The sequence below is a fragment of the Nannospalax galili genome, unplaced genomic scaffold (genome assembly GCF_000622305.1).
Source record: "Nannospalax galili isolate Female #2095 unplaced genomic scaffold, S.galili_v1.0 scaffold22, whole genome shotgun sequence".
Classification (NCBI taxonomy): domain Eukaryota; kingdom Metazoa; phylum Chordata; class Mammalia; order Rodentia; family Spalacidae; genus Nannospalax; species Nannospalax galili.
The window spans coordinates 257332-285164 of record NW_008347230.1 but is presented as its reverse complement, the minus strand read 5'-3'; the positions used below and the strand labels follow the sequence as shown (position 1 = coordinate 285164).

The 27833-nt window shown below is 44.4% G+C and overlaps 2 protein-coding genes and 1 pseudogene across 2 annotated transcripts; 2 read left to right on the top strand and 1 right to left on the bottom strand.

Moving 5' to 3' along the window:
* Nucleotides 1-6831: 6831 nt before the first annotated feature.
* LOC103742646 (histone H2A type 2-A-like) lies at nucleotides 6832-7677 on the top strand. The gene has a single exon (XM_008843713.3). It carries the CDS (start codon nucleotides 7184-7186, stop codon nucleotides 7574-7576), a length of 393 nt encoding a protein of 130 aa, XP_008841935.1. The 5' UTR covers nucleotides 6832-7183; the 3' UTR covers nucleotides 7577-7677.
* A 788-nt stretch (nucleotides 7678-8465) lies between these two features.
* Nucleotides 8466-9939, top strand: LOC103742647 (annotated as a pseudogene).
* Nucleotides 9940-23661: 13722 nt separating this feature from the next.
* Nucleotides 23662-25954, bottom strand: LOC115072148 (histone H4). Its single transcript, XM_029568598.1, has one exon. The coding sequence runs from the start codon at nucleotides 23983-23985 to the stop codon at nucleotides 23674-23676; it is 312 nt and encodes a 103-aa protein (XP_029424458.1). The 5' UTR covers nucleotides 23986-25954; the 3' UTR covers nucleotides 23662-23673.
* Between the last annotated feature and the right edge of the window lie 1879 nt (nucleotides 25955-27833).

The following is a 27833-nucleotide window of genomic DNA, read 5'->3' as shown; positions in this document are numbered from 1 at the left end:
ATGGACTGTTTATCTTTCTTTCTTGAATGTTGTTACTTGTGTTCGGTGGAACTCTGTAGTGTTGAAAGAATGTAATATATTATTTACTTGTGTATCCCCAGAAATCCAGGATTCAGTAGCCTTTAAAATGTTTTAGGAAGGTAGGCAAGATGGCTCCGGGTAAAGGCACTTTCTACAAAGCCTGACGACCTGAGTTCAATTCCCAGGACACACATGGAAATTGGAAGGAATCAACTCTGGTGGGTTGTTTGATCTGCACACAAGTTCATGGTGTGTGTTCTAGTTTGTTTCTCCAGTGCTGTGACAAAATATTCTGACTAATACCAACTTGGGGGAGAAAGGGTTTATTTGGCTTACATCTCCTGGGTCACAGTTCATCAGGGAGCCCAAGTTAGGAACTCAGAGCAGGAACCTGGAGGCAAGAGCTGGAGCTCAGGCCTGGGAGGAACGCTTACTGGCTTGCTCCTCTGGTCCCTACTCACCTTGCTTTGTTATACAATACAAAACAAGTTGCCCAGGGGTGGCACTGCCTACAGTGGGCTGGGCCCCTCCCACATCACTCAACAATCAAGAAAATATACCACAAACATGGCCACTGCCTGTCCAGTGAAGGCAACTCCCTAATTGAGGCCCCCTCTACCCAGGTATGTCAAGTTGACAACTAAAGCTATCCAGCACAGTGTGTATATGTACACACACAATAAAAGTAACATTTTAAAAAATGTTTTATACTTTTTTAAGGGCTCTAGTATACAAAAGGAAGAGGATTTATTACATAATTTTTTATATTAAGTCATTTTAAAGCACACCAAATTGAAACACATAGGTTTAAGCTTCAGGTATATTGCAGTCTTTAATGCAATGGAGACATTTCTTTTAAAATGTTATGGTCCCAAATGGAGTCCCCCAAATTGTAACAGCCAAAGTAACTTCATTTTGTATAAAGCAGCCACTTTAAACTTCAAAAGCTAGAAAAACAGCCAACTTCAAGGTTAAGCACCAGAACTTAGTTGCTTCCTCTTAGAAGAGTGCTTTCTTTGGAGTAGCTGACCTTGGTTCTCCCAAATACTGCAGCTGCACTTAGAGAGTGCCTTACTGCCAAGGTCTCTATAACCCTGTTAAGAGAGGGACTAACAAAAGCTTGTTTTGCCTTCTGTAGTTTGCTTATTTGCTAACTTGGGTGTCCTGACCATATTCAGGACCACTTGGCATTACTCATGTGTCATGAAATTCCTAGGTTATTTGTGTTTTTTGCCTTTATATGCTCGTTTCACCCTACCCTCAGGGCTGTGAGCCCAAAATCTGATTAAGGGACCACGGACTGCTATAGCCCTAATAAATCTGACCAATTAAAATTTAAATTGAGTCTGGTGGTCTTTTTCCCAGTGGTTACAAACTCCATAACAGACATTTCTTTAAAAATTACCATATTTTTCATATTATTCATATGTGATATTTGTAGGTCTAGGCAATTTCTCATATAGCAACTCTCCTATGTATGTAGCAACCTGTGCAGTCAGTTATGTTATAGGTCGGAGTTTGCAAAAAAGTCACCAGCACCACTTTAAGAAAAGTAGCAAGGTAAATTTTATTTTTCGACCAGCCAGGCTATCTCTGGAGTAGAAGCAGCCCTGATCATTGTCGGATCAGAGTTTTTATAGGATTACAGAAATATTATTCAAACAGGACACTTGTGAACCAATCAGGTTTGTACAACATAGCAGAACTTTGAATCTATTAATCAACAACCAATCATTATACAGATAAATGATACATATAACTTGCTACTTTTCTTAAAGACTTTGTAATTTTAAAATTAGTCAACTTCCTAGCCATAACAAGTATAGTAAGACAGCTGAAATCAGCAGTTACTGGGTGGTCAGACAATAACAGGGTGGTCTTATACTTTGTGTCAAGGTGACCTAAAATAGCAAGCAAGTTACAGAAGCGAAAACAAGCAGTTAGCCAGATGTATAATGTCTGAGATTAGCACATTCCACTGGTTTGTGATTGAGCTGTTTCTTAGAACTCAAGGCTGTTTTCTCTTTTTAAATATTTCCCATAAGTGAAAAGAGGTTAATGTTAAAATAGCTATTCTGAGCAAGATGGAGTAACAGGTAAAGTTGCTAATTTAGTTCATTTATACCATCTTTAAACCATAACATTGCACAACATGATGGTAAGGAACACTTTCCCCTCCTGTTACAGGTTTTACAAAAGAGTTGCATGGGTCCTGTGAGTTTGATCCCTGGAACCCAGATAATGGAAGGAGGGAGCCAACTCCTGAAAGTTGTACTCTGACCTCCACATGATGTGTAGTGGTTTGCAAGTGCTTACACACATACACAAATAAATAAATGCAAGTAAAATATTTTTAATTTGTGTAATAGCTTAGAATTTTGCATGAAACTCCAGATTATAACTTGGAAAAAATCCAAAATCAATTAGTTGATAATTGACTGGGGTCCTAAGTTCTTTTCATAATTTGTAGAACCCCTGCTTCTAAATGCATGTTTTATTTCTTTAAATTATTTTAAAAATATTTAAGATATTTTATTTATGTATAAGTGTATTGCTTGCATGTATGTATATAAGTGCACCAGTGTCATGTAATGCCCCAGGAGGTCAGAAGAGGGTATTGGATCCCCTGGAATTGGAGTAATGGATGGTTGTTAACTACCATGTGAGTGCTGGGAACTGAGCCCAGGTCCTCTGAAAGAGCCACCAGTGCTTTTAACCTGCTCTCCAGTCCCAAGATTCTTAAATTCTAGTAGTCTATGATGATCAGCTCTAATAAGGAGAAATCTTAATATAAAGTAAACTAAATTCCAAGTTTTCCAACAACTTCCTTATTCCCACTAAAATTTTATTTATTTTTATTTTACGCACCCATGTCATGCAATGCCCTCCAAGGTCAGAAGAGGGCATCGGATCCCCTAGAATTGGAGTTAAGGACAGTTGTTAGCTACAATGTGGATACTGGGATTTGAACCTGGGTCTTCTGCAAGAGCAGTCAGTGCTTTTTTTTCTTTCTTTTTTAAAAGATCTATTTTAGCTAGGCATGGTGGTGCATGCCTGTCATCTCAGCAATGGGAGGCAGAGGCAGGCAGATCTCTGTAAGTTCAAGGCCAGCCTCGTCTCTATAGTGAGTTCCAAGCCAGCTAGGGCTACAAGGGAGCCCCTGTCTAAAAAAAAAAAAAAAAAAAAAGATATATTTTATTTTTAATTATTCGTATGTATCTGTATGTGGGTATGAGCATGTGAGTGCAGGTGCCCATGGGGGTCAGAGGCATTGGCTTTCCTGGAGCTGGAGTTACAGGTGGTTGTGAGCTGCCCTACCTGTGTGCTGAGAACCAAACAAACTCCAGTCTTCTGAAACAGCACTAAGCACTCTTACCTGCAAAGCCATCTCTACAGTTCCTTAAGCCTGTAACTCTTGTTTTTTGGGTTTTTGAGACAAGGTCTCACTATGCAGCTGGCGTGGAATTTGCTATGTAGACCAGGCTGGCCTCAAACTCACAGAGCTCCATCTGTCCTCTGCCTCCATAATGCTGTGATCAAAGGCATGCCCAAACTAAGCCTGCAAATCTTGATACAGTACAGAACTTTAGTGGCTCCAGCCCTTCCATTTACCAAACACCGCCCCCTGAATTATTTCACTCACCTTTCCTGTGTTCTTGCTTTACCCAACAGGCCCTATAGGTCTTCTAGTCTAGAACTTAACTCCACTGTTTTTGGAAACAGCCTCTGACCAAAGCCAGAGGATGTAGATGAGTTGCCAGAAAGAGACCCATTCTCTCCACTTCCATTTCTTTTTTTGGAAACAGGGTGTGCTTGGATAGCTTTAGTTGTCAACCTGAAACACTTGGGTAGAGGGAGCCTCAACTGGTGAACTGCCTCTATTGGACTGGCCTATAGCCATGTCTGTAGGACCTCTTCTTGATTATTGAGTGATGTGGGAGGGCCCAGCCCACTGTGGGTGGTGCCACCCTTGGGCAGGTGGGTTTATGTTGTATAAGAAAGCAGGTTGAGCAGGGGCCAGTGCTTCAGCTCCTGCCTCCAGGTTCCTGCCCTGAGTTCCCACCGTGGGCTACCTCAGTGATGAACTGTGACCAGGGAAATGTAAGCCAAATAAACCCTTTCCTCCTCACAGTGTTATTGGTCAGAGTGTTATGTCATAGCAATTGAAAGCAAACTAGAACACAGGGTCCTGCTGTATAGCCTAGGGTAGCCTCAAACTCACAATCACCCTGCCTCAGCCTCCATCCAACATGCTAGTCTGTTCCACCCTGCCTGACTACAAAAAGACCCTTTTGCTATCTCTAGACACATGGAGACCCTCACATCAACCATCTCCTTCATGCAGAACTCTGAACCCTGGAGGACTCAAGCACCAACATCCCCTCAGAGCAACTTTGAGTACAGCTGTTCTCTGAATCCTGCTGTAGACAGAAATTAGGGAAAGGCAGGTGTGGTTGTGCATGTCTGGAATCCCAACACAGAGGAAGAAGACGCAGGAAGATCAGGAGTTAAGGGCCCGCTTGTGCTACATACCAAGTCTGAGGCTAGCCTTGTCTACATGAGACCTATCTCAAAAAACAAACAAAAAGGGGCCTGGGAGACAGCTCAATCAGTAAAGTACTTGTCACTCAAACATGAAACTTGAGTTCCATTTTCAGCACCCACATAAAAACCAGGATGTGGAGTCATGTGCTTGTAATCTCAGGATTAGGGGAGCAGTCAGTGCTCTTAACTGCTCAGCCTTCTCTCCAGCCCCCAAATAAATATTAAGTACCTCTGGATAGGGTTAAAATTAAAGATTCGTCATCTATTTCTCTTTTTAAAATCAAGTTATAAAACTCACCTATTTAAGTGCGTTCCAGCCTTTTTCTGTGTGACACAGGTAAGAATATCTGTCCATTGACATCAAAGTAAAGTCACAGTTCCTATTGAAAGAAATTCCGCATGTGAACATAGAAAATAAATTACTCTTGTATTTTTTTCTGATTACATAATCCCCCTTGGATTATGTCAGGAGCATGGTAGATCATGAACATAGATGAACACAGTGTATCTTTCCACAATACCAGAATTTAAGAACAGTAAATTCACAAGGTACAGCAGTTTCAATGAGCCATCTGCCACATATTTCTTTCCATGTAGCCATGGAGGAGGCAAACACAGATTCTGTTATTTCAAACTTAATTGTTAATAGTAACTCTACGGTCACACGTTACCCATTACCCAATAAATATGTGTGTGTGTGTATATATGATGTATGTGTTGTTTTAGTTTTGTTTCTATTACTGTGATAAAATATCCTAACAAAAACAGGTTAGGGGAGAAAGGGATTTATTTCAGCTTACAATTCCAGGTCACAGTCCATCATAGCAGGGAAATCACAGTGGCAGACATGTAAAGCAGCTAGTCACGAGGCTGGAGAGACTGTGAGAACTGACTGCTCTTGCAGAGGACCTAGCTCAGCTTCAATTCCCAGCACCCACATGATGGTTAACAACTATGTAACTCTAGTTCCAGGGAATCCAATGTCCTCCTCTGACCTCTGAGGGCATTGTATGACTTTCATGCAATGTAGGCAATACACCCATACATATTAAAAATTGGGCTAGAGAGATGGCTTGGTGGTTAAGAGCACATACTGCTCTTGCAGAGGACCTGAGTTCAGTTTCCAGCCTGTCTCAAAAAGACCAAATAATAATAATAATAATAATAATAATAATAATAATAATAATAAAGGAGTCATATCTTAGCCACAGTTAAGAGCAAGAAGAAATAAATGGATACTGCTTACTTGCACTCAGCTGGACTCTCCACTCTTCATCAAAAAACATTTTATTTTTATTTTATGTGTATGAGTGTATTGCCTGCATGTATGTAAGTGCACCTGTGTCCTGAAATGCCAGCAGAGGTCAGAAGAGGGGGTTGGATCACCTAGAACTGGAGTTATGGCCTTTGTTAGCCACCACGTGAGTGCTGGGCTCCAGCTTCTGGATTCCTCCACTCTTACACAATCTCTCACAATCTTCTCCACCTCCCTCATTGAAACTCTATTCCCAGGTGATTTTAGGGTATGTCCAGCTCATAAAGGTAACATCACATATGTACATAAATTGCAAAATAACTGAAAAGAAAGAGGAAAAGAGTATCAAAGAGACTTAAGAGGCCATATCTGCAAATCGGTATGTATTTAAGACTCCTGGCACTGATAAAATAATGAATCAAACCAAGCTGGAGACGTGCTGTGCTGTTGGCTGTTGCACATGATCAAGCTGTAGGTTCAGAGTTGAGCTGTGGGAGTGAGGTGAAGAATGGCAGGACTGGATCCAGATGTACGAACTGGTGGACAGATGGGCTATCAAGCGCAAGCATACCTGGGATAGTGGAGTCCTTGCGTGGTCAAATGACAGGTCCGTAGGTGCTAGATCCATTACGGGGCTATGTCCACTTCTTTACGGAGGGCAGACGAGCGAGTTACATTTCATTGGTCTGGTGTGTCTGGTAAGTTCTTGGACCTGGCTTTCCTGGTCATTTTAATACACACATGTGCTCCTATGGCCCTAATACTCCCCAATACGCACTATAGCGCGTCATTTCTCAGTGCTGTGAGTGGTGCAATGAGACAAGGCTCCATGCTGTCACACTCAGTAGCCTGGGATTCATGGCTTTGACACCGAAAAATATCAGGGGAGGATACTATGATTAGTGATGCAGTTGGAGATTTTTTTTTTTTTTTTTTTTTTGGTCTTTTTGAAACAGTCTCCTTTTAGCTCCAACTGGCCTGGAATTATGTAGGCCAGGCTGACTTTGAACTCACAGAGATCCGCCTGGCTCTGCCTCCCGAGTGCTGGGACTACAGGCGAGCTCGGCACAGTTGGAGATTTTATGAAGGACATTAAGGAACTAAAAGAGAAAACGAAAGCTCCGAACCTGCGGAGATGAGAGACACGAGTCATCAGCAGCGCCAAAACCTGGGAGACGGGATTATGTAAATGAGCGGGTTCTGCTGCAGCTCTCCTATTGGTCACCATGGGGAGAGCCTGCCTCAGCCAATGACCGCAGCCAGCGGACAATCGCCGTTCTGCGTATAAAAGGGTGAGGCAGCAGCGTTCACGGTTACTTTCGAGGTGCTGGCTTGGAAGCTCGTCCTTTCTCAGTCGTCGTGATGTCTGGTCGTGGCAAACAAGGGGGCAAGGCTCGAGCTAAGGCCAAGTCGCGCTCGTCTCGCGCTGGCCTGCAGTTCCCGGTGGGCCGCGTGCACCGCCTGCTGCGCAAGGGCAACTACGCGGAGCGTGTGGGCGCCGGCGCGCCGGTGTACATGGCGGCCGTGCTGGAGTACCTGACGGCCGAGATCCTGGAGCTGGCGGGCAATGCGGCCCGCGACAACAAGAAGACTCGCATCATCCCGCGCCACCTGCAGCTGGCCATCCGCAACGACGAGGAACTCAACAAGTTGTTGGGTAAAGTGACCATCGCGCAGGGCGGTGTCCTGCCCAACATCCAGGCTGTGCTGCTGCCTAAGAAGACCGAGAGCCACCACAAGACGAAGGGCAAGTGAGGCCGCCCCGCCCCAGCCAGGACTCGAAAACGGATGTCCGCTGAAACCAAAGGCTCTTTTCAGAGCCACCCACTGTTTCAGATTAAAGAGTTGTGACATTAGCCGTTCTGCTGGCTTTCGGTGGCAGCCGCCGTACTCGCTGCTCCCCAAGTCCCCGACTGCCCTCCCTTCTGGTCTTGAGCCCCTGGCTCGTCAGTGGGCGGTTGGTCCTGGCCAGTGTGTCCGCAGGCCCTTTCCAAGTCGACACTCGGCTGCACCTGGGACCGCGCCGCCAGCGCTGTCCCCAGGTGTTCTGGAGTTCGGGGATAGTTCCCTGCCCTACCTCCCTCCTTAAGCTTCGAGCCCCTGCGTTAAATGAGGTCTACGGGACGTAGGGACCACGGCCGCCCCATGAAAGTTACGGGCTGCGGAAGGTCTGGGTCCTGGCCTCACTGGTCTAGTGTTGTGGATTTCTTAGATGGTCTCCCTGTACCCACAGCTGTCCTGGAGCTCACTATGTGGACCAGGCTGGCCCCCATCTCACAGACCCGCCTGCCTCTGCTTCCTGATTGCTGGGATCAAGGGCGTGCTGACGTCACCGCGCCCGGCCCCCAGGTTCTCTTTTGGACACAAGGTCTCCCGGCGGAGCCCGGGCTAACCGCGGAGCTCAGTATGCAGACCAGGCTGGCCTCTAACTCAGAGCCGTCTGCCCTGCCTGCCCAGACCTGGGTTTCGTTTCTAGATGCGCTGGGCGCAGGTCCGGGAGCGTCTTGGGCGGAGCCCCGCGGTAGGAAGACGAGGAGGGCGTGGGCAGCCATCCAAGATGACTTGCAAGCGCGCGGAAAGTGGGACCAGGGCCAGGCCAACTGCTGGCGGGGTGGAGCGCAGCGGGGTGGGGTAGGGGGCCGGCCCGAGCCAATCGGAGGCGCCGGTGTGGGTGACGTCACAGCCAATGGCCGGGCAGCGCGGGACTTTCGAGTGGGTTTCTCCGCCCCGTTGGGAAGCCGGTACGTATAAAGACGGCTGCGTTGGCGCTCTCTGGGCAGCGTCTCCTCTGTTGTCTCGCGCACGGTTCCTTCGGCCATGGCCCGCACGAAGCAGACGGCCCGTAAGTCCACCGGTGGCAAGGCCCCGCGGAAGCAGCTGGCCACCAAGGCGGCCCGCAAGAGCGCGCCGGCCACGGGCGGCGTGAAGAAGCCGCACCGCTACCGGCCCGGCACCGTGGCGCTGCGCGAGATCCGGCGCTACCAGAAGTCCACCGAGGCTCTGATCCGCAAGCTGCCGTTCCAGCGCCTGGTGCGCGAGATCGCGCAGGACTTCAAGACGGACCTGCGCTTCCAGAGCTCGGCGGTGATGGCGCTGCAGGAGGCCAGCGAGGCCTACCTGGTGGGGCTCTTCGAGGACACCAACCTGTGCGCCATCCACGCCAAGCGTGTCACCATCATGCCCAAGGACATCCAGCTGGCCCGCCGCACAAGCTGCCGTTCCAGCGCCTGGTGCGCGAGATCGCGCAGGACTTCAAGACGGACCTGCGCTTCCAGAGCTCGGCGGTGATGGCGCTGCAGGAGGCCAGCGAGGCCTACCTGGTGGGGCTCTTCGAGGACACCAACCTGTGCGCCATCCACGCCAAGCGTGTCACCATCATGCCCAAGGACATCCAGCTGGCCCGCCGCATCCGCGGGGAGCGCGCTTGAGTCATCCCGAGTTCTTAGACCACCAACAAAAGGCTCTTTTCAGAGCCACCCACAGGCCCTCAGAAGGAGCTGATCACTTTGTACTGTCTTAAGCGGGGTTGCCTCCGGTGGAACCTGGAGAAGGTGGCGGGGTGTTGAGGGCAGACTCTATATGGCAAAAGGTGTATATTGCTAGTCTCGGGAGCTAAAGCTCCTCCTTCAAGTATGATCTAACTGACTAGAATGGGCGTTTTCCTCCCTTTGGCCACCTCCCAGATGAGTGGATTGCTGAAGCCGTGTTGTAGCTTTCTCTGAGGTATTAGGCCAACAGCCAAAGGCTACGGGAGGCTGGGGATTCTGGTCCTCAAGTTGGAGTGACTGGAGCGTGGCTACTGACCTTGCAGGCTACACTGAACTTGTTAGTCAACTCCTGCACTCAGCACCTCAGTCCTAGGAGTGACTGAGCACACGATGAGTTGTCAGTCTCTTTGGCCTATGTCTGTGCCTAAATGACTGCTTCCCAAATCCATTTGTTTCCTTCCACATTCCTGTTGCTGAAAGACGTTCATGCCATCTGTTCGAGTTGGAAGTTAGAAATTATTTCTTGGCCTTTGTCCATTTGAAAGACACCGAAAGAAGCAAAGGCCAGCTATAGACAACTGTTAAGAAAATCTACAGTACCAGGGGTGGGTTGCTCCCCTATGAGCTGTTGGTCAGAGAGAGCTCCTAGAGGTCCTCCATTTCACCAAGGCTATTGCCATTAATGTTAGTTGTACACTAGAAAGGTCAGTAAGGCCATGTGGCTGAGGACACTGCATGTTGTGAGCCAGGGATAAGAAGAGATGGAACTGAGACTAAGTCAAAAACTCCGTGCCACTGGATGGATGACATTCATAGTGCCAGAAGGCTCTACACAGATGGTTGGGGAAGAAAGGATCCCCTATAAGTCTACCCAACGATGGATCCCGTGTGCTGCACAGTACAGACATGCCAAGCAATACCTGCAAGTGCAATAATGGCTTGACCACATAATGTACAACTGACAAATTTCTAATTGGATAAGGCCCACTCCTAGGGATGGAACACACATCTGGTGCTGTAGACCAGGCCAACACCTTTTGTCGAGAAAGGCTACAGGCCCTGGTGGAGAAGCCATCATGAGTATATTGTTTAATGAGTATAGTACACCTATTGGGATAGCTTCTAGGCATCTGTATTTACATTCATGTTTGTTTAAATGTATCTACTTTCTTCCATTTGTCTTTATAGTAGAAGAAACACCACTGAGATCAGTGGCCACAGCCTAAAGACGACTAATGGGAAGTGTGATCGAATTATGGGTGTGGCCGGGTCTGATAAGGGGGGCTCTGCGAGGGGGGGGGGCTGGGATAGGCATTGGGTATTTATTCCTTTGTAAGTTAATAAATACACATAAAATATATTATATGGTTTGTCTGATCATGCAGGAGACCCAGAGAGAATTTGGTCCACACCTTCCCACTAAATTTCCAGGGAAGAGAGAATATTATTTTTTAATTCTTTTGTTGTTTGGTGGGTTTTGTTTGTGGTTTTTTCTTTTGCTTTGTTTTGTTTGGTCAGTTGGTTTGGTTTTTTTTTTTTTTTTTTCTGTCTTTGGAGGGCAGGGTATCCCTGTTGCCCCAGCTGGCCTGGAACTCACTATGTAGACCAGACTAGCCTTGATCTCACAGAGATCTGCCTGCCTCTACCTTCCAAGTGCTGGGATTAAAGATGTGCATCACCGCACCTGGTGTTAATATTCATTTTTTAGGGGGGCTGGAGAGATGGCTCAGCAGTTAAGAGCACTGACTTCTCTTGCAGAGGACCCAAATTTGGTCCCCAGCACCTGGGTTCAGTTCCCAGCACCACATGGCAGCTAACAACCATTCATAACCCCAGTTCCAGGAGATCCGACAGCTTTTTCTGACCTTGGGCACTGCACAACGCCAGTGCACTTACATATGTGCAGGCAATACCCTCATACACATAAAAATAAAATACTTTTTAAAAATTCGTTTTAAAACCCAATTACTCTCATGCTTAAAACTTTCCCACCACTTTCCCATTCTCATCAGAAAGAAGCTTGCATCCCTTGCATGGCAGTTCACAGCAGTAGAGGTTGAACTGGCTCAGCAAACTTACCTAAGTTACTCCATTTTTTTCAGAGCCATTTTAGCAGCAGCCTTGCTCCACACCAAAACAAAAAGGGGAGAAACCTTGGGTCTTGGGAAATTGTCCTAGCCATGAACCATGGAATGTGCTAATTCCAGATATTTTACATATGGCTGCTTGTTTTCGCTTCTGTAAGTTGCTATTTTAGGTCACCTTGACACAAAGTATAAGACCACCCTGTATTGTATGACCACCCAGTAACTGCTGATTTCAGCTTTCTTACTATACTTGTCATGGCTAGGAAGTTGACTAATTTAAAACTACAGAGTTGATTGCCAAGTTATATGACTGTATCACTTGTCTGTATAATGATTGGTTGTTGATTAATAGAGTCAAAGTTCTGCTATGTTGTACAAACCTGATTGGTTCACAAGTGTCCTGTTTGAATAATATTTCTGTAATCCTATAAAAACTCTGACCTGACAATGATCAGGGCTGCTTCTACTCCCGAGATAGACAGCCTAGCCAGTTGAAAAATAAAATTTACCTTGCTACTTTTCTTAAAGTGGTGCTGGTGATTTTTTTGCAAACTCTGACCTATAACAGAGGTGAATAGGAAGGATTTTGGAGGTGAACTAACCCAAGTTGAACTCATAGCCTTATCCAAAAAGACATATGAAAGTAAATTTCTGTAGGCCTTTACCTTTCCCATTTGAATAGCTGCTTATAATTTTGTTGGAAAAAAAGTCAAAGTGACAATTTCTATGAGGTACTTAACACAGTACCTGCCTAGAATAAGCATTCAATTGCCTTTCATTACTCTATTAGTAAATATTTTTTTAATCCCAATAAAAATTTGATACTCATCTAGTTCCTGGGGTTTTCTGTTACTTTCCAGGCTCAAATATTCATCCTGCTGAATAAATACATTTTAACACCACACCATACTTGCAGTTCACGAGTAAACAGTGTCTTCACACATTTAATTTCTTCTGTCCAAAATATCCTCCTTTCCTTTGCAATTCTGAGAACTTCTCTTTCTTCAAGGTTCATATTCCCTTTAACTTCTTCGCTTTCTGTCTGGGATCTCCTCCTTTCCACCCCCTCTAATCCCTCTTCTCATTCTTTACCCTCAGCGTTAGGCCAGCAGTGTTCTTCAGGTGGGCAGGTAATGTTTACAGGTAGACCTAATTTACTTGATCCATTCTTTGCCTTGTATGATGGTATTGAGTCCAAAATGCCCCATCTCTCAGAGTCTTTACAGTTAGAGCAAGAGTAGCCCTGGGCTGGAATTCTGGAAGAACTTATGCAGTTTTGAGGCAGGTCCCAAATCAAGAGAGCAGAAAACTGTTTATGAGTAGTGTCTGAGAAGCCTTGGTGTCCCTTGCCAAAAGGTGACCTCACTTCATGTCAGACATGGTGGCTCAGGCAAAGGCAGGTGGATCTCTGTGAGATCTCTGTGAGGCCAGCCTGAGAGAATTTCTTTGGGATGTGGGAAGGTGTTGGGATATGATCTACCAAATGCATCATCAAATGGAGTATCTCTAGAGTGGCAGGGAGAGGAAGGAAGGACAGAAGAGGAGAGAAAGGGAACAGGAAATAAGTTTAAGAACTTTGTTATGAATTAGGCCTGGGGGTGGCGGTGAGGGAGAAGGGCCTAACTCCTGACTTTAACTTGAAAAAGGTGCCAAAAGACTTGGATCTGTTTCTTTGTTGTGAGTAGGATTATATCCACAAAACTTGTTCTAAGAATGAAGATAATTACAATTTACAGAAAATGCTTAAAGACCCTCATGTGGTCATAAACAGGTACTATGGTATCATTAATATTAATGACATTAATACTGTTAATTTTTCTCGTCATTGTGAGAAAACACCTAACAAAGGCAATTTAAGTGAAGACAGAGTTATTTTGATTCATGGTTTAAGAAGGCATATGGTCCATTATGGTAGGAAGGAATGTAGGTGCTGGCGTCAGGCAGTTGATCACACTGCACCAACAGTCAAGAAACAGGGACCCCTGCCCAAGGGATGGAACTGCCCACATTTGGTGGGTGGGACTCCTTCCTCAATTAAACCTCTCTGGAAACACACCACGACTGTAAGTACTTTTTTCTTTTCTTTTCTTGGTCTTTTTGAGACAGGGTCTGCCTGTAGCCACAGCTGGCCTGGCATTTGCTACTAGACCAGGCTGGCCTCAATCTCACTGAGATCCACATGCCTCTGACTCCTGAGTGCTGGGATTAAAGGCGTGTGCCACCACACCTGACTCTGATTTTCAATTACCATGGAGAAAAAGCATGACACCAAAACAATTGGTGAAAAATTTCAAACATATGATCAGTTTCTATACTGTGTGGTCCAAATATAAGAATAACTGAGGTCCTAAATAACTTATAGCTGACCTTTCACTCACCTCTCATTTGGTTTCGCAATAGCTCTGGGAGGGAGGGAGGAAGATTTTTTTTTGATATATTGTTTTTGGTTTTGGTTGCATTTTTTTTTTCTTGTTGACTAGATGAAGAAATATACCTTGTGAAGTAGAGAACAGCTACATAGCCAAAAGATGACAGAGGTAGAACTTGTGCTCTTTTGTTTTTGTATATTGATTTCCTATTTCAGAGAGTAGATGTACCATACTACATGAGATACAGTATATCTTAGTGTAGCTTGGAATAAGCAATAACTGATTTTTGCTGACTCTAAACTATAATAAGGTAGTTTTTTTTTTTTTGTTTTTTTTTTTGTTTTTTTTGGTCTTCTTGAGACAGGGTCTCCCTATAGCCTCAGCTGACCTAGAACTCACTATGTAGACGGACTGGCCTCGAACTCACAGAGATCCTCCTGCATCTGCCTCCCGAGTGCTGGGATTAAAGGCATGCACCACCACGCCCAGCTTAAAGTAGACATTTTATATCACTACCTATTATATATTCATACACAAGTGAAATTGAAACAAGTTGTACAAAGTGATATTTTTTTCTCTTGGGATATAGCTTGATATTTTCAACCATAGTCTATTTCATGAAAAATAAAAAGGGGGGTATGGAGAGATGACTCAGCCTTCAAAAGAGATGACTGCTCTTGCAAAGGACCACCCACATGGGGGCAAATAATCATAAGTAACTCCAGTTCCAGGGGATGAAATGCTCCCTTCCGTCCTCCAAGGATACGACACACACGGTGCTCTTACATGCACGCAAAACTCTCATATGTATTTAAAATTAAAAATAAAAAAATTTTAAAGAGGTACTACCTCCCTTCTACCATGCAAGAGTTATAATAGATCATTATAATTTATATGAAATGAAATACATAAGACAGAACTTTATATGTGGTAATAAATTGGGCTGGTGAGATGGCTCATTGGTTAAAGGCACTTGCTACCAAGAATGAAGACCTGAGTTCAATCCCCAGGACCTACAGTGGTAGGAGGAAAGTGATTCCCACAAGCTGCCCTCTGACCTCACTAATGTGTTACGTTACAAGCACCATGAGCACAGACAAAGAAAATAAAAGGTAATTTTAAGAGTTCAAAAAATAGATACTAGCCAGGTGTGGTGGTGCACACCTTCAATCCCAGCACTCAGGAGGCAGAGGCAGGCTGATCTCTGTAAGTTGAGGCCAACATGGTCTACAGAGTGAGTTCCAGGTCAGCAAAAAGACCACCCCCCCAAAAAAGATACTGATGGTATCCATATTAGTATTGCAAAATCACCACTCAGAATCACTCAAATCACACCACTCAGATCAAACCTTGTTACTGTTTCTTCAGTAGGAATCCCAGGATGTCTTTGTACCTGGAGATAGGTAGATAAGTTTTCAGAAACATAAATGAGATGCTTGAGCTTTATAGGCAGAAGACATGTGCTGACTCTAGGCATGCTGTGGGTAAGTAATGAGGAAGGATACAGAGTGAGCTACCTTGAGTTCAGAGGAAAGATCAATTCTGGAAATGTGGGAGTGGGATGGACTAATTCAGGCAGAAGAATCAGAAAAATAAAAAGAAAATTGCAAGTGATAACCAGGATGTAGAGCAGGTCAAGGGCAAAAATGAGAAGTGAATTTTCAGTGGCAGAGGCTTGTAGGCCAGCCTGTTTAGGGTCTTGAGTGCTAAAAGGGACAAGATTTACTCTGTCAACAGTATAGAAGAAATGCTGTAAATGGGGCATGAATTATAGAAGGGGAAACAAAACATGACATACATATGCAAAGATGCTCATAAACTAGTAGTCAGAGAAAGACAAATTAAAGCACTGTTGAGATATGTTGGAGAGTCTAGCAAAGATTGTGAGGTTGATTTTTTTTTTTTTTTTTTGAGACAAGGTTTCCCTGTAGTCCCAGCTGTCCTGGGCTGGAACTCAATATGTAGACCAGGCCGGCCTCAAACCAAGAGAGATCCACCTGCCTCTATCTCCCTAGTGAGGGATTAAAAGTGTGTTCCACCACACCCAGCTCCCAAAGATTGTGAAGTTGAACCACATCCAGGGATAGCCAGGATGGAGGGCTTAGGTGTTCAATGCTGTCCTTGTAGGGTGTAGACTAAGGCACCATTCTGAAAGGCAGTCAGTACTTTTTAGGCCAAATAAGTTTACACAAATCAAGAAATTCTGTCCCTGGTTATTTAGCCAAAAGAAATTCTCATTCAAATTTATAAGAAAACATGATAAGGCTGCTGGGACACTGGAAACAATGTAGTCATTGATCATCAGAAGAAGGGATTGAAAAATACAGATTCACTGTGGAATACGCTATGTAAGAGATTAGATGGGCACATGTCACAACTCATTTGAGTGGCTATGGCAAAACGTTTTAGAGTAGGCAATTTATAAATAACAAGGCATTGTTCACAGTTCTGAAGGCTAGGTGGCAGCCAGCAGATTTGTTTAGTGAGGGCATTCCTCACTAGACACAAATGGTCTATTAATGTGTGCTCAATGTGGTAGGAAGGGTGAACAGAAATGGTAAAGCCACCTATAGATTCTTTTTAAAATTTTTTGTGAATATACTTCCTGATAATTCCCTATATGTCCATACATGTATGTACTAATAGCATTCTGCATAAACGCCAGATCTTTTGCAAGAGAAAAAAATACATATATTCATAGCTACAACATAGAGTGAAAGGTTTCAAAGGAAGAAAATGAGAATGTAGTGAAAGATGACTCTGGAGTTCTGGTCTGGGTGTTTGAGAGGATGCTGCATCGAGTCAAAGGAGAGAGCCTAGAAAGGAAAAGACTTCTCACTGGTTCTCAGGGAAATATGGTAAGTGTCTCTATGACCACATCAATGAAAGCAGACCCATAGGATGGGACTGTAAGTGTGCTGGGCAGCTTTAGTTGTCAGCTTGACACACTTGGGTAGAGGGAACCTCAGCTGGGGAATTTCCTCCATGGGACTGGACTGTGGCTATGTGTGGCATTTTCTTGATTGTTGAGGGATGTGGGGGGGCCCATCCCACAGTGGGTGGTGCCACCCCTGGGTAGGTGGTTCTGTATTGTATAAGAAAGCAGGTTGAGCATGGGTCAGGGGACCAAGCCAGTAAGCAGCATTCCTCCATGGCCTGTGCTTCAGCTCCTACCTCCTGAGTTCCTACCTTGGGCTCCCTCAGTGATGAACTGTGAGCTGGGAGATGTGAGCCAAATAAACCCTTTCCTCCCCAAGTTGGCTGGTCAGAGAGCTTTATCACAGCAATTGAAGGCAAACTAGAATAATCCTCTGTACTTTCTAGTGAATGTTCTGAATCTATTCTAGAAGGGGAAATGAGCTATTCCTGGCTCATAGAGAGTCAGGTGAATGGTGGAAACAGGAAGGAAATTATTTTGTTAGCAAACCAAAGAGATAGAGATTATATTCCTCATGGTTGCCAATGGCTAAAAATGATATAGTTATAAGTTATACCACTTTTTAAAATATTTACTTTATGTGTATGAATGAATTGCATATCTGTATGTGTATGTGTATGTGTATAAGTGTACCCATGTCATGCAATGCCCATGGAGTCAGAAGAGGGCATAGATTCCCCTGGAACTGAAGTTTCAGATAGTTGTTAGCCACCATGTGGGTGCTGGGAATCAAACCCGGGTCCTCTGTGTTAGGTTAAACTGGGCCCCAAGATGGAGTCACTACTGACAGGCAACATGGCAATTACAGTCTGGTGGGCAGCATTCTGAGAAACTAAACCATCCTAGTTTCTCAGTAACCACCTGACTTTTAACAGTTCACCCTAAACATTACAGCAATTTTCTATCACAGCCAACCAAAAAACTGAAAAATACCTAACTGAACCCCTGCCCCCAACCAAGGCACCTACTCCTGACTCACCTTCCTACTACAGTCTCACCTCTCCCTACCCACAAAATAAAAACCCTATAAAATCCAGCCTGCTTTGACAAGAAACCACTGCTCCCTTTCTCCCATGGGAGCAGTCCAGCAGCTCACACATCCCACTAAATTTCTTCTTTTCTTGCCTCAGAATGGTCTCTAGTGGTCCTGGTCTTTTCATGACCCTAACACTCTGCAAGAGCAGCCAGTGCTCTGAACCACTGAGCCATCCTCTTTAGTCCACAGGTGTTATAGTTCTTACTGTTACAGTTGGCTAAGATGGTTAAGAAAAAAAAAAAGACATTAGTGCAAAGTGATGCATAACTGCATATTCTAGAATTTGGTAGTCTGCAGACTGAACACAGATAACACTATTGAACCACATCATAGTATTGAGACTGACAAGAGGGGAGCAAAGGTCATTATTAAAATCACCATAGGAAGCTATATTTTTAAAAAATGTACAGAAACTGAGCCAGGGGGCTGCAGAGTTGGCTCAGCCAGTGGTTAAAAAGCACTGGAGCCTCTTGCAGAAGTCCTTGGTTCTGTTCCCAGCACCCACAGGCCAGCTAATAAACATCCATATTTCCATTTCCAGCAGATTCAACGCTCTCTTCTGACCTCCTCGGCCACTGCACAACATGAGTGCGCTTACATACATGTAGGCAATGCATTCATACACATTAAACTAATAAGTAGAAATTTAAAAACAAAAAAAAATAAAGCCAGGTGTGGTGGCACGAGTCTTTAATCCCAATACTCAGGAGGCAAAGGCAGACATATCTCTGTGAGTTTGAAACTTGTTTCATTTAATTTAAAGAAAAAACGAGGGTGAGGATATAATAGTGGTAGAGAACTTGCCTGGGGTATCTAAGGCCCTGGATTTGATTACCATAACAGAAACCTGTTACTCAGGTCCCTAGTTGTTAAACTTGAGTTATCAGGATCACCTGGAGGGCTGGGCTCTAAATCACGAATTGTTGGTCTTACCCCTGGAGTTTCCAGTTCTGCAGGTCTGAGGTAAGGCGAGGCAATCTGTACTGCTAGACTGGAGCTCTCACTTTCAGAGCCACTGACTTCAATGACAGAAATGCTTCCCACTCCTTTCCCTTTATTTGTTGAGTTTTCTTCAACCCTTTTGCTATCTAGTGCTTCAGAGCAATTTCCATTGAGATCAGATATATTCATCTGCATCATCTTTAAAGTTAAAAAAAACCACAGTGATATCTGAAATAGAAATGTAAATTTCAGGATGAGATTTTAAAGGAAGATGAGACATCTTAAGCATAGATGCGCAGAAGCCTCGTCATCACAAACGCTCTTCTGGCTATTTACTCCCGATTCCTGCTCCCCATTTTCTGTATGCCCAACTGGCAGGCATCTTGCTTTTTCCAAAGACTGGCACAAACGCCACCTCCATAGCTAAGCTTCCCCCACTTTCCCATTTATATGTGTATGTGTGTATGTATATATGTGTGCATTTTATGTAGTTTTCTTTGTTCTGTGGTAAGCTCTTGGAGGTGGTATTGAGTCTCTTCCTTCACTGGCATCCCTATTAAGCATCATATTTTAAACCTAGTTCATTCTCAAGTGTTTAATGCTGGTGAAAGCAGCCAAATATGAAGATCATAAATAGATCTTTTGGGAACAGACCTAGTATTTCTCCTCTCGATGACATATATTGTCAAATTTTTCAAATGAAGTCTAAGATGCAAAAATAAAAATAAACTTGTACATTCAAATTTAATTGCAAAACTATAATTAAGAGGTAAACCTGATGTGGTGGCCAACGTCTTTAATCCCAGCACATAGGAGGCAGAGATAGGCTGTTCTCTGTGAGGTCAAGGCCACACTAGTCTACATAGCAAGTTCCAGGCCAGCTGAGAAGAGGTAGGCAGGCAGAATGAGTGTGGCGGTGCATGTCTTTAATCCCTGCATTCAGGAGGCAAAGGCAGGGGGATCTCTGTGAGTTCCAGGCCAGTCTAGTCTACGCAGTGAGTTCCAGGCCAGCTAGAGCTACATAGTGAGCTCTTGTCTCAAAAAAAATAAAAATAAAAAAAATTTAAAAAAAAAGCTCCCCCCAGACCCCCTACGCCCAGAGGCCACTTGGCTCCTCTGTGACCTCCCTTCCCCAGGCTGCTTGATGGACCATGCTCTTTCCTCCCCCACAACCCTATCCTAGGTTCTGCTCCTCCCCATCCTGTAGGCTATCCATTTCTGCAATCTCGACTCTGAGCTGCTGGGTAAACACAGCTCTGCCTCACCCCATAGGCTGCCCTGATCCTCTGGGATCTTCGGTTCCCCATGCCTCAAACTAGGCACACTCCATCCCACCCTGTAAACTGCCAAATCTGGCTTCCCAGCCTCTCAGGTAGGTCCTACCCCTCTGGACCCCATAGGTCACATCACAAGACTACACACCTAGCTTCCTCCCTCCAATCACCAGAGCTTATTCAACTTTGGTCAGAAAAGCTGGTTTAAATTTGGGGGAGGGGGGGTGGCTCAGCGGTTGAGAGCACTGGCTGCTCTTGCAGAGGACCGGGGTTCAATTCCCAGAGCGAACATGGCAGTTAGCAAACGTTTGTGACTCCAGTCCCAAGGGAATCTGGTGCCCTCTTCTGACCTCTGTAGGCAGTGCACAACACGTGTGCCTGTACATGCATGCAGGCAATAAACTCATATACATAAAATAAAAATGAAGCCGGGCGTGGTGGTGCACACCTTTAATCCCAGCAACTTGGGAGGCAGAGGCAGGCGGATCTTTGTGAGTTCAAGGCCAGCCTGGTCTACATAGTGAGTTCCAGGACAGTTGGGGCTACAGGGAGACCCTGTCTCAAAAAAGACCAAAAAAACCCAATATTTTTAAAAGATTTTTTTTTTTTTTGGTCTTTTTTTGAAACAGGGTTTCCCTATAAGCCCCAGCTGTCCTGGAACTCACTATGCAGACCAGGCTGGCCTTGAACTCACAGAGATCTGCTTGCCTCTGCCTCCCAAGTGCTGGGACTACAGGCGTGTGCCACCACACCTAGCAAAAGATTTATTTTTATTATTTAATTCTGTGTCTATGTGTTTGTGGATGTGCACATGAGTGCAGGTTCCCTTAGAGTTCAGAAGAGAGTGTGAGATGCCATGGAATTGAGTTACAGAAGGCAGCTATGAGCCTGATGTGGGTGCTGGGGATTGAACTCAGGTCCTCTGCAAGCTCTTAACTAATGAGCCATCTCTCCAGCCGCAGTCAGAGAAGCCTCTTCTGGAAGTGGATAGTGGTTAATGCAGAGATGCATTACTGTTCAAAGTGCTAAGAATAAACAACTATGGGGTGTTCAACCACGGACAGGACATTTATATCAACCCCCACCATAAGGCTCAGGGAACATCAAGGAAGACTACAAGAGCCAGAAGATGGGGAAGGGTGCTGTGAAATGCTGTTCTCTGAACATGACATGGCTGTTGCACATATGAACTCACAGCAGCTGTGATCACCTGCATAAAACCTGCACAAGATTAAACAGTTAAAATTTCCAACATGGAGTGGGGAGGGGCTCCCAATGCCCCACCCTTAACTGAGGAACTGTTTGGTAGTTGATAGTTGCCAGGGGAGGGAAAATCACTTTTCTTTAGGAGTGTGGCCACTGGTAGTTCCCTGTTACCAGTGGATGATGCCAAGTCCCTATGCATAGGGGCAGCACTATTTGTACTCAGTGGGTTAAAAAATAATTAAAAAATAATTTTAAAAGAGGACATGAAATTGGGAGAAAAAAATGGGGAGCCGGGGGTAGGGGTCAAGGGGTGCTTATGATCAAGATATGTTGTCTGTGTGTTTGAAATAAATAAAACTCATGAAGATAATATAAAGAGTTCTGAATCCCATTCACTTAGACTCCCTTGATAACATAGGATAGCCACTATGATGTCTTCAGCACAATGTGATTAACTGGACTGGAAGGGTACTTAGATTTCACCAATTTTTCCACTAATATGCCCTGTCCACTGCCAGACCCAGATCCAGATGCATTGCCGCTTTACTCCTGAGGTATTAGTATCCCCTAGTGTGTGTCAGTGTTTCCCTTTTTTCATCATCTTGACCCTTTTGTAGAGTACTGATAAGTGCACAGTGGTGATGAAATTCTTGACTGTATCAGTGACAGTGCTCTGGCTGTGACATTGGACCATAGATTTGCCAAATATTAACATTGGAGTAAAGTGTATCTAATGTCACACATGGTCTGTCTGCCTTGTTTCCTACAATGTCACTTAAATATACAGTTCTCTACAAATGTTTTTTTAAATATGACAATTGTACAATTATAGATGGAAAATAGAAATATAGATGTATAGAACAATCTAAACATATTGCTGTAGTTCCTTGCAGTATATATTTAGTGCATAGCTGAGATGGTATACACTACAATTAAGTTTTTTGAACTGTAAGTTACACCCCCAATATGAGATCATGTGACGAAAGTGGGGGTTGCACAAAAAGTTCACAACAGTAATTTCTTTATTTTTTTGGACTTTTTGAGACAGGGTCTCCCTGTAGCTCCAGCTGTCTTGGAACTCACTATGTAGACCAGGCTGGCCTTGAACTCACAGAGATCCACCTGCCTCTGCCTCACAAGTGCTGGAACTAAAGGCGTGTGCCACCATGCCCGACTGTAAAAGGTTTCTTAATGTGCAATAACAAAAACCAAATTAAGCATGAGAAGTGCGGAACCCCCATATTTAACCCAAATCAGGGCAGTTTAGAAAAAAAAAAGGGTAATTGCTTACTGTATGCCATGGTGAGAATTTGCTTTTACCATAACAAACTAAATTGCACTTTCTGTATTGATAAGGGTGGACACGTCCCTGCAAGACTCATTTTAAGCAGGTCCTAATACCTGCCATATAGCTGAATTGTTTTTGAAGACTTCCAATAATTACACAGCTTGCTTCGGCTTGTTAGGCATTAGCTAGGGGCAGGCAGTTAAGAAAAAGGTGGGAAGGAGGAAAAGAGATAACATACCCATCTCACTGTTGGAATGTCTAAACAAACCCATTCACCTGGCTGGGACCTTTCCCACCATGGATGAAGTGTGGGGAGAGGGGATCAAAGGCGAGAAAGACCAGGACACCCTATAAAAGGGCCAGGCCAGAAGACACCCCCACTGCTTCCCTACAGTGTCCTTAGCTCTTTGCTCAGTTTCTGCTTCAATGAATGGCCTGTGTTCACCCTTTTCCAAGTCCTTAGCTATTCATCCCTGGCATTCAACTTTTCCTCAGGCAAGAACCGGAATCCAAGGCAATGAGCTCTAAGCTCTCAACCATGGCTGGCAATAAGTTTTCTTTGTGGTTGTTTAGCAGCAGGGTCTCACAGTGCAGTCTGGCCTCGAATTTACTACTAGCAGAGTTTATCCTTAACTCCTGACCTCTCTCACCCCAATTGCTGGGATTACAGCTGGGGGCTACCACATCCAGCCTTTTTACAGCCTTGACAGGATAGTAAAAAGTCTCTGCACTTGTATCCTTGCAATGCTATAGTTGCAGGAGTCTATTATGCTTTCTAGGTCCTTACCGAAGTTGAGAGCCCTTCCTATTGAATACAGGAGAAAACGACACAAAGCCAAAAAAGAGCCAGTCTTTTACCTAATCTTTACTTGCTCCTATGTGATTGACAAACAGTTCTTACCAGTTATTCCTTAACTAGAAATACATAAACTACCCAAAGTTTAGAGACTACCCTGATCGGGTTTATGGCAAGTGGGCAATGAGGCCAAAGGCTAATTGATGGAAGTAGCAGGCCAGCAGAACAGGCTTCTCCACAATGGCAAGCTGCTCTTCCAACCAGATTCAGCCAGACTCCACATTATTCTGAATCTGGACTCGACCTTACCCTGTCTAGATCGCTAGATGTACCTAAGACAAACGCAGGAATCTATGCTCAGCTCTTCAAATGGCTATGTGGGTGGCCCTAAAAAGGGCCTTTGAGGGTGACGCGAAACGGAGTACGGCTCAACCTCCGAAGCCGTAGAGGGTGCGGCCCTGGCGTTTGAGCGCGTACACCACGTCCATGGCGGTGACGGTCTTGCGCTTGGCGTGCTCTGTGTAGGTGACCGCGTCCCGGATGACGTTTTCCAGGAACACCTTCAGAACGCCGCGAGTCTCCTCGTAGATGAGGCCGGAGATGCGCTTAACCCCGCCACGCCGGGCTAGGCGGCGGATAGCAGGCTTGGTGATGCCCTGGATGTTGTCCCGCAGAACCTTGCGGTGGCGCTTGGCACCCCCCTTGCCCAAGCCCTTGCCACCCTTTCCTCTACCAGACATGCTAAGCACAGTTTGAGAAACCAGCCTGAGCCTTGGGGAGGGAGGCTCTCCACTGATATACAAAAGGATCGGACCAGATTGAAAACAGAAAGCGCGCGGGCGGGAAGCTTGCTAGACCGTCCCAGCTCTCAACATTGCGTCATTTTCCTTTTTTCTTCTCTCGTCTCTGCCCTCTACCGGTCCCTCGTAGCCCTACCTTTGTGTTTTCTTTTTCTTATTTTAATTTTAAAAAATCGATATACCATCGTCTCTGGGAGAATTCATTTTCCAAAATAACGCTTTTAGATACCGAAATCTTTGCATCTCTGTCTCTTGCAGCGTGAAGGCTTCTGGAAGGCATTTAATTAAGGCTAAGTGGACAGAAGACCCGAGGAAGAGAAAATGGAATTCAAATATGAAGAGAGAAAGGGTCAGCCTGGAATCTAATCATCCCAGGAGGACTCTAATCTACAGTTATGTAAAACTGCAGCAAAAGGGGTTCCAAAAAATTTGGTTGACTGGAGAGGCCGACTTGGGATGTGTGGAATCGGGATGTCATTTCTGAGTCTAGTCGCTGTTTTGTATTTCAGCCCACCCAGAAGCGAGATCCTGTGAAATTTGGTCTGAAGATGCTGCCGAGCTTTCTCACTGAGGTCAGTGGGTCCCAGCACACCCCTCCCCAAAGCTCTGCTGGACATGCAGCTCACAGGGTGGCCTGAGGGATCTGCTGGACACCCATTTCTATAGGCCCCTTAAGATCGGCCTTTGCTTTCTGTTAGGATTTTTTGGTACCCAAACTGAATCCCCTTGGATCCAGCACAGTTTGCTCAGTTTTGCAAGTGGCCATCTGCTTCATACAGTTATACCAGAAAGTGCCCTGCGAAATTAACTGGCATCCTTACTGCTAGTATGTTTGTTGTTACCAGGCCCTCGAAGAAGAATCATAAGAAAATGTTCTTTCTATAACAAAAGGAATTGTGGTGATTTTTTTTTTCTTTTTTGAAACCCATCTGTTTTTTAAAACTGGTAAATTCATTGCTTCCTCTCTTTGGTCTAGCACATATGCTGATGAATCCTAAATTGTTTCTCTGCAGACTTTCTAGCTCTGGGCACATAGATAGATGTGGAAGGTTTTTAGTCATTTTAGGCTCAAGGCTTAAAACCTCCAAACCCCATATGCTTTAAACATAAGGCCTCTGAGGTGTGGTTCTTAGGCGGTGGGGGATTCACACACACACACACACACACACACACACACACACACACACACACATACACACAGAGGCCTGGTTAGTTATACAAAAGTCTCTTCATTGACTAGTCCACTGTGGATCACTGCAATGGCATGTCTATATGCCCAAACCAGTACCTAGAATTCACAGATCTCTTTCCTCTCCTTTTGCTGCTTCTGGGCAGAGAAACTACTTGCTCTTTTCTATTTCTTTAGTAGCTCTTGCAAAATATCACATTACTTTACATCTTTCTGTATCTTAACCAGCCTCCAACAGTGTTCCTTACAGGTACTGATTTCTGGTTATTTTTTATCAACTGATGTGTAGGAAACACTCAGTAACTGCTTAAGAATGAACAGTTCCTGCATGTAACTATTTAAACACTAGGAAGAAAGGAAAATATAACCAAATTGCATACACTAAGGCAGACACAGCTTGCTTGGTGTCAGGGACCTAGATAGAAACAGAGATAATGTCTATGTTCTTCCCATTTGAAGGGGGATCAGGAATTTGCTTCTCACAAATACACCGCTTTGGACATGAGAATCATTTTGAGCTGAAGGGCTGGGTTCCTGAAATCCTGTCTCTGTCTAAAAGTAAAATCTGCAAAAGAAGTCAGCATCTAACTCAGTTGCTGTAAATCTCCACAGGGACAACTCTGTTCTCAGAGCTGAGGTTGGTACTTCACCTAACCATATATTGTCACCAGACTATCCTATCCTCCTAGGGGATCTGTCCTATATAGCTCTTGACACACCTGGGTAGAGGGATCCTCAGTTGGTGAACTGCCTCCATTGGACTGGCCTATGGCCATGTCTGTGGGGCCTCTTTTTGATTATTGAGTGATGTGGGAGGGCCCAGCTCACTGTGGGTGGTGCCACCCCTGGGCAGGTGGGCCTATGTGGGGTAAGAAAGCAGGTTGAGCAGGGGCCAGAGGAGCAAGCCAGTAAGCAGCGTTCCTCCTTGGCCTGTGCTTCAGCTCCTGCCTCCAGGTTCCTGCCCTGAGTTCCCACTGTGGGCTACCTCAGTGATGAACTGTGACCCAGGAAATGTAAGCCAAATAAACCTTTTCCTCCCCACAGCATTATTGGTCAGGGTGTTTTGTCATAGCAATTGAGAGCAAACTAGAACAGGTTGTGTATTCTCCTAAAAGGTCATTTGCTTTTCCAAAAGTATCCTTTCTTTCCTTTCCCCTTCTCCTACTATGTAGAATACATAGACCCCTTTCAATTACTCATCTTGTTAGAGTTCCCATGCATATGCCCAATATACCGTTTAAAAGAAAACAAACAGATCTATCTTTTGTTGCAGAGCAATGTTCCAACTAAGAACAAATGGAGATGCAAGAAAAAATTATTTTTTTTGCAATTCACATAAAAAGTCCTTTAAAATATGTAGCCCTCAACATTTCTGCAGTTTGTGGCTGATTTAGCTCATGAGGATGGCTACCTGAATAAAAATGCTTTATATTGCTTTGAAATATTGTTTTTTTTGTTTGTTTGTTTTGGTTTTGGTTTTGGTCTTTTTGAAGCAGGGTCTCCCTATGTAGCCCCAGCTGTCCTGGAACTGTGTAGACCAGACTGGCCTTGAACTCACAGAGATCCGCCTGCCTCTGCCTCCGGAGTGCTGGGATTAAAGGGCATGCGCCACCATGCCTGGCCTGCTTTGAAATATTGTAATACATTGCTAGATTCTAGTGCATTCTAGTGGAATGCTATATTAAAAGGTAAAAAAAAAGTACAAATTCTAGGCTATCAAATGCAGGTAGTAACTATTGCTGACCAATAGAGGAGATTTGTGCTCATTTGTTTTTTAATCCAATAGCAGGATATTAAAGGAGTTGGTATATCTCAGGGTAGGATAAAGAAAGAAGCTTATATTCCTGTGATTTCTTAGCTTGGTCCTGGGCCGTAGATTGATCTGAGTGAAAGCAAATCAAATGCATGGCCTGAATAGCCCACAAACTGAAAATTCAAATGGTTCCAGTTTGGAATAACAGAACTCTGGGGATACTTGAAAACAAAAGCCAAACACAGATTATCTTCCTCCAACATCTATTTTAGTCTAGACAAAAGTAATGGTGTAAGTTAAAATAGATGTTTTTGTCTTAAACACAAATACATTAAAAATACTACATGCCTAATAATTCACTTATTAAAATTTCTTAGCTTGGGTATTTGGTATACATGAAGATTTTAGCTTCTGGGACCCACCCACTCCCAACTGATAAAATTTCAGTTCCCTGTCTTTAAACTGCAGGGCCTCACAATTTTTAATAAAAACTTCAGAAATTTTAGGAGAACTATCACTTCTCTCCTACAACAGCAGAAAAGCAGAGTTTCTTCCGTGTTACAAACCTGATTTTGAAGAAATAGTGGACTGAGAACTTTAAAGGAATATCGCTCCAGTCCAGTATGAGGACTAAGCAGAACGGAACTACTATAAATCTGAATTCTGTTACTAAAGGCAATGAAGAAGGCATTCAAGATTAAACTTCTAGTTACCTGGCTAAGGAGCAGTACATCAGAACCTATTGTATTTTGAGATGTAAGTACCTATAGCCCTTCAAAATTTGTGATTTTGATTTCTAATTTCTTATTTTAGAATTCATATTTAAATTGCTATCTCTGTTTTCTG